This window comes from Dioscorea cayenensis, chromosome 12, assembly GCF_009730915.1.
Source record: "Dioscorea cayenensis subsp. rotundata cultivar TDr96_F1 chromosome 12, TDr96_F1_v2_PseudoChromosome.rev07_lg8_w22 25.fasta, whole genome shotgun sequence".
In the NCBI taxonomy this organism is placed as follows: domain Eukaryota; kingdom Viridiplantae; phylum Streptophyta; class Magnoliopsida; order Dioscoreales; family Dioscoreaceae; genus Dioscorea; species Dioscorea cayenensis.
Window position 1 is genome coordinate 19,737,988 of NC_052482.1, and position 6,301 is coordinate 19,744,288.

A 6,301-nucleotide genomic window follows, 5' to 3' on the forward strand; every position below is an offset into this window, starting at 1 on the left:
ATCTTATTTTATATTTCTTGAATATTAAGCGAAAAGACATTAGCTAGTAAACTTCATTTTATTTTCTCATTGTCGATAGAAAGATTTTATGACACTTTTTTATATATATATTTTTTAACTACAATGATAATATTTTGGAGATTAAGATATTTGATTTTCATGTGAAATGTCAAAATTTGACTCTTAGTTGGGGCTCACTAATAAAAATATATTTATTAAGACAGCTTTGTAAAAACATAAATAAATAAATAAATATGCTTGTAAAAATACTTAAAATCATGAATTTTTTTTTTACTTTTTTTAAATTCTATTATATTGTCACCTCTGTAAAAAATACATTATGCTTATATGTATATATTAAAGAAAATTCTTATGCATGCACACTTTGGTGGTTAATTTCAAATTATTGCACTAAATTATTATATTATTTATTATTTAATAAAAAATCATATTGTTCACCAATTAAATAAATTGGAATTTTTACTCAAAAATATCTTCTTCAAATGAATAAATACAATAATTTTAAAATATAAATTTATTTTGTAAATAATTGTAGAGTATTAAAAACAATGCACATATATATAAGTTTTTTTAAAAAACTGGGATAAACTACTTTGTTAAATAACACGTACAACCTAGATAATTACCTCTAAATATTCAATATTTAAAAATATACACGGCTATTTATAAATAATTGATAACAATATCAATACTAGACTATCATCATAATAAAATGAGTAGTAGTACCAAAATATAATTAAAGAGTGGTTTACCACTGTCAAAAAAATATTTAATTTTAGATTACATGAATAAAGAAAATTTACAAAGGTGCATACATTTAATCCAAAGTTTTTATAGAGATATGAATATAAAAAAATCAAGTTATTAATGGAATTTCTCGAAATTTAAGTCAAGGAGATAAAAATAATTTTTCACCGTAAAAAAAAATTTCAATTTTAAGAAATACATGAGAAGAGAAAATATACAAAGATGCATACATTTAATTTGAAGTTTTTACAAAGGTATGAATGTAAATATATATATATATATATATATATATCAAGATATTAATTGAAATTTCTTGCAATTCAAGTCAAGGAGATAACAATTTTTAGAAATACATGAAAAAGAGAAAAATTTACAAAGATGCATACATTTAATCCAAAGTTTGTACATAAATACGAATGTGATCAAGATATTCTAAATAGAGTTTCTTGAAATTCAAGACAAGGAGATAAAAAGTAATTTCACACACCAAGAGCACTATAAAAATTTCCAGCAGTTAGCGATGAAACCGGAGTCAAATCCCATAACCTTGCCCACAACTTTCCCAAAATACCCTAATTAAAAAATAAATAAAATAATTCAAAACTATAATTCCTATTCTACCCCTTCAGATCCTATAAATACTCTCACTCTTCTTCTCCCTCTTCCCACATTGCCCCTTCCTCTCTCTCTCTCTTCATTTCAATGGAAACCAAGATCGGAGCATTAGACGCGCCGGTGAAGCCGGCTTCCAATGGCGTCGGCGGCTCACCAACCCCGTCAAGCCACACCATTAGCCCCTCACCGCCGGCCAACGGCGTATCCTCTGAGGCCACGCTTGGCCGCCATCTCGCTCGCCGGCTCGTCCAAATCGGCGTCAGAGACGTCTTCGCCGTTCCTGGAGATTTCAACCTAACTCTACTCGACCATCTAATCGCCGAGCCAGAGCTCAAACTCATCGGCTGTTGCAACGAGCTCAATGCCGGCTATGCTGCCGATGGCTACGCCCGACGCCGCGGTGTCGGCGCATGCGCCGTTACCTTCACCGTCGGTGGGCTCAGCGTTATCAACGCCGTCGCCGGAGCTTACTCAGAAAACCTCCCTGTTGTGTTCATCGTCGGCGGACCAAACTCCAACGACTACGGTACTAATCGGATCCTACATCACACTATCGGGTTATCGGATTTTTCTCAAGAGATCCGATGTTTTCAGGCAGTGACTTGTTACCAGGTATGGATCCCGTCACCCGCTCCCTCTTCTTTCGTTTGTGCTATTTAGCAGCGATGTGGTCACCGTCCGGTGTGAATTGCAGGCCGTGGTGAATCATTTGGATGACGCACATGAGTTGATAGATGGCGCCATATCAACAGCACTGAAAGAAAGCAAACCGGTTTATATTAGCATCAGTTGTAATCTCGCTGGGATTCCACATCCAACGTTCACTAAAGATCCTGTGCCATTCTTTTTGTCTCCCAAGTGAGTGTAATTTTTCAAATTTTTAATATAACTTCGTTGATTTATAATGCAAATAAATAATTGTGTATATATATATATATATGAACAACAGGATTAGTAATAAGCAGAGCTTGGAAGCAGCGGTGGAAGCAACGGCGGCGTTCTTAAACAAAGCCGTGAAACCGGTCCTCGTGGCCGGGCCGAAGCTTCGAGTGGCGAAAGCCATTGAATCATTCATAGAACTCGGAGACGCCTCCTGCTACCCGATCGCCACAATGCCATCGGCTAAAGGTCTCTTCCCTGAAGACCATCCCAAGTTCATTGGCACATACTGGGGTGCCATTAGCACCTCCTTCTGCTCTGAGATTGTTGAATCCTCTGACGCTTACCTCTTCGCCGGCCCCATTTTCAATGACTACACCTCTGTTGGTTACTCACTGCTCATTAAGACGGAGAAGGCTGTGATTGTGCAACCAGAGCGTGTGGTTATTCCTAATGGCCCTGCTTTTGGTTGCATTCTCATGAAGGATTTTCTCCATGCATTGGCCAAGAGAATCAAGAGGAACACCACTGCTTATGAGAACTATGAGCGCATCTTTTGTCCCCCGGAGGTGTTCCTCGTAAGGCAGTAAGCAGAGAGGCTTTGAGAGTGAACGTGTTGTTCATGCATATACAAAGGATGCTCTCTGGTCAGACTGCTGTCATTGCTGAGACTGGTGATTCTTGGTTCAACTGCCAGAAACTCAAGCTTCCTCCTGGTTGTGGGTAAGCATAACACTTCTACAATTATTATTACATATTAAAATCTCAAACTTTATGTATATATTTAATCAAAGGAGTGGTTTTTGCTGCAGATATGAGTTTCAAATGCAGTATGGATCAATAGGATGGTCTGTGGGTGCTACACTTGGGTATGCTCAAGCTGCAAAAGATAAGCGTGTCATTGCTTGCATTGGTGATGGGAGCTTTCAGGTTCCAATATTTAAAACTCTGAAATTAATAATTACTCATATATATCCTTAGAGTTCATTAACAATGTATGATTTTTTCAATGTAGGTGACAGCCCAAGATGTGTCGACGATGATACGGTGTGGGCAAAACAGCATTATTTTTCTGATAAACAATGGAGGATACACAATTGAAGTGGAGATACATGATGGTCCTTACAATGTGATAAAAAACTGGGACTATACTGCTTTTGTTGATGCTATTCATAATGGTGAAGGCAAATGTTGGACTGCTAAAGTTCATTGTGAGGAGGAGCTAAAAGAGGCTATTGAAATGGCAATGGGAGCCAAGAAAGACTGTTTGTGCTTCATAGAAGTGATTGTTCATAAGGATGATACTAGTAAAGAGTTGCTTGAATGGGGTTCTAGAGTTTCTGCTGCAAATAGCAGGCCTCCAAATCCACAGTAGACTTTTAGATCACAGTGTTGATTTATATTTCTTGCATGATTTTTGCTTGTAAGTGTGTTTCTTTGATTGTTATTTGTTAATGAGTGTCTATGTTATTGTTGTGTTACAATAAACAATGGTGCATAATGGCCTCCATTTGAGTGAATGTAGTAGAAAAATTAAGCACAATTTGATTTGTTAATTATCAGATTTTAAATTAAGAAGTCTTAATTTAGATAAGCAGTGGGATAATTATGCTTGAAAAATTACAGTCATGAAAAATCTTGATTTGTTTTCTCTTGTTTTCAAATCTGTTTGTATTGTTCTTTTGTTTGTTCTGTTTTCTTCATTTTAATAAATCTCTTGTTTATCCACAATATTCTATATATATATATATATATATATATATAAATAAAGTAGATGCGTAATTGTGTCAAAAATTTTTTTACTCGCTCTATTAATTACTTTATATTGACAAATTTGTTGATACATTATTTGTTTCTCGGTTCAGTAGATAAACAAAAACTATATTTAACTACAAATCACAATTAGGTAGGTGCTCATTAATTAGTTCGCTATTTTAAAATTGGATTATTCATGCTGTCAATATTGGCAAACATCATGCTAGCATTAAAAGTATGAATCCCATAAATGGTTCCCAATAAATAATCTTATGCATGCTCTTCCAGTCTTCCCCTGATGACTTATTGAAATCAATCTAAATATTAAGACATAAATCAGTACTTTAATTTATTTAGTCAAGAGTATAATGATATTTGTCATGCATTGCATGATATTTATATATATAGTGAACATTAGTAGACCACATAGAATTAAGAGCCCATTGGTTTGTGTGTGAAGTTTGTGCGGTGGAACAAACCACCAAATATATATTGATCCATAAAATGTGAACCTGTAACAAATCATACTACTAGCTTCTCATTTGCATACTGATCTTTTAAAAATATATAATCTACAATGATCTATATAAAAAAAAATTTAGAACTACATAGGCACACAAGTTGAATATGTAATAACTCAAAGTAAGTTTTCACGGCTATATTAATATATTTTTTTTTCTCAAAAAAGCTTAGGTAATTAAATTTATCTTAAAAAAATTTGTTTCATGACAGATAAATTTTAAAAACTAAAAACCAAAATTTAACCCAAAAGTCTCAATTTGGGAATGGTGCATCTACTTTAATATAGTATGACTACTTACTTCTATTGCTTATTCCATCTCAAGGGTAAATTGCCCCATCTAAAAAAACCGGGACTCCAAATTTTGGAGTTTGGCATGTAATAGGAACGTCTCTATCAAGCTTTTTATTGCTTCATCAATGGTCTGCCTTGTCAATAAACTTTGACAATTTGTGGAGGTTTATGACCATAAAAAATTAATATTTTTAATTGATTTGTATGTAACAATAAAATCCCAACATTTAACAATCTTTTTATCAAGAAATGTAGAAGACTCTCATTCGCTATGTGGATGCTATACTCTATAGCAATTTAGACAATTAATCATCTCTTTCTCCACTACCTTTTTGCTTTTAGACTATGGCATTATTTCGATGACATATTCAGTCTTACCCATGCCAGTAGCTTAATTCTTTATCTGAACTATAGGATTTCTGGAGAAGGGACCTTAAACCTTTTCTTAAAAACACTTGGGGTCTCTTGGTTCATGAAATTATTTGGATCGTTTGATTAGAAAAATATAATTGCACTTTTAATTACTTTTTGCTCCCAAAGTTTTCAATTATTCTATATATTATATACATGTTTCTTCTTTATGTATTTGTTGCCCTCAAGGTTAAAAAAACAATGATAAATATTATATGTCCATGTTAAATAAGGCCTCTAATACCTAGAGTACTCCTAAATTAGTAATTTTGGAGATCCGACGACCATTATCCACGCCGATTATATTTTCTTTCATTTCGGTAGAGTTGTACCACCTAGGTAGACGCCACCTTCCTTCACTATCTCCAGGGTATCACCTATCCATTTTCTATTGTCTCAAGTTTTGTTTTAATTTTTTTTGTATTCTGTTTAACTTTTCAATGACTAATGAATATTTGCTTCTATTGGTTTTTTTGTGTACAAACCTTAATATTTAATAAAATAGTGGTTCACCCATTTTAAAATAAAATAGTTTGAGCTTGATTGGGATCAAATATTCGATCTTAAAACCAATTACTACGTAGTATTGAGACACCTTTTACAAACCTTGATAAGTTTAGGTCTAGCAAGAATTTTGTGGGGTTCCGCAGAGACCCATGGGCCATTCCCATCCCTACTTTGTTCTATTTCAAAAGAGAAACGACACCTTAAATGAAAATATTTCATAAATACAAACAACCAGAAAAAACACTTTGAGCCATTGATATATTATATACAATATATGACAACAAGTTCCAAGATTTGATAGTATCTCATTCATCTTCTATTATTTAACCAAATCATTAACTTATTTTATAAAATAAAAATTCAACCGATTTAAATAAGTCACCCCATTTGAATTTCATCACTCTATCGGGTTATCGGATTTTTCACAAGGGATCCGATCTTTCAAGATCATTATTTGTTCAATTTTACTTTCAATAATGGTCATTAATAAATGTTTCAGACTGCTCAAAACGTCATAATCAAAGACAGAAATCAAAGATGCCACTTAATAGA

General features: G+C 33.6%; 1 protein-coding gene across 1 annotated transcript; it reads left to right on the forward strand.

Moving 5' to 3' along the window:
- The first annotated feature begins 1,459 nt into the window (after positions 1-1,459).
- On the forward strand, positions 1,460-3,729 carry LOC120273937 (pyruvate decarboxylase 2-like). Its single transcript, XM_039280687.1, is given in 6 exon segments — positions 1,460-1,995; positions 2,078-2,241; positions 2,333-2,828; positions 2,831-2,985; positions 3,075-3,192; positions 3,278-3,729. Coding segments are annotated over 6 exon segments (1,818 nt in total). The 5' UTR covers positions 1,460-1,470; the 3' UTR covers positions 3,638-3,729.
- Positions 3,730-6,301: the final 2,572 nt, after the last annotated feature.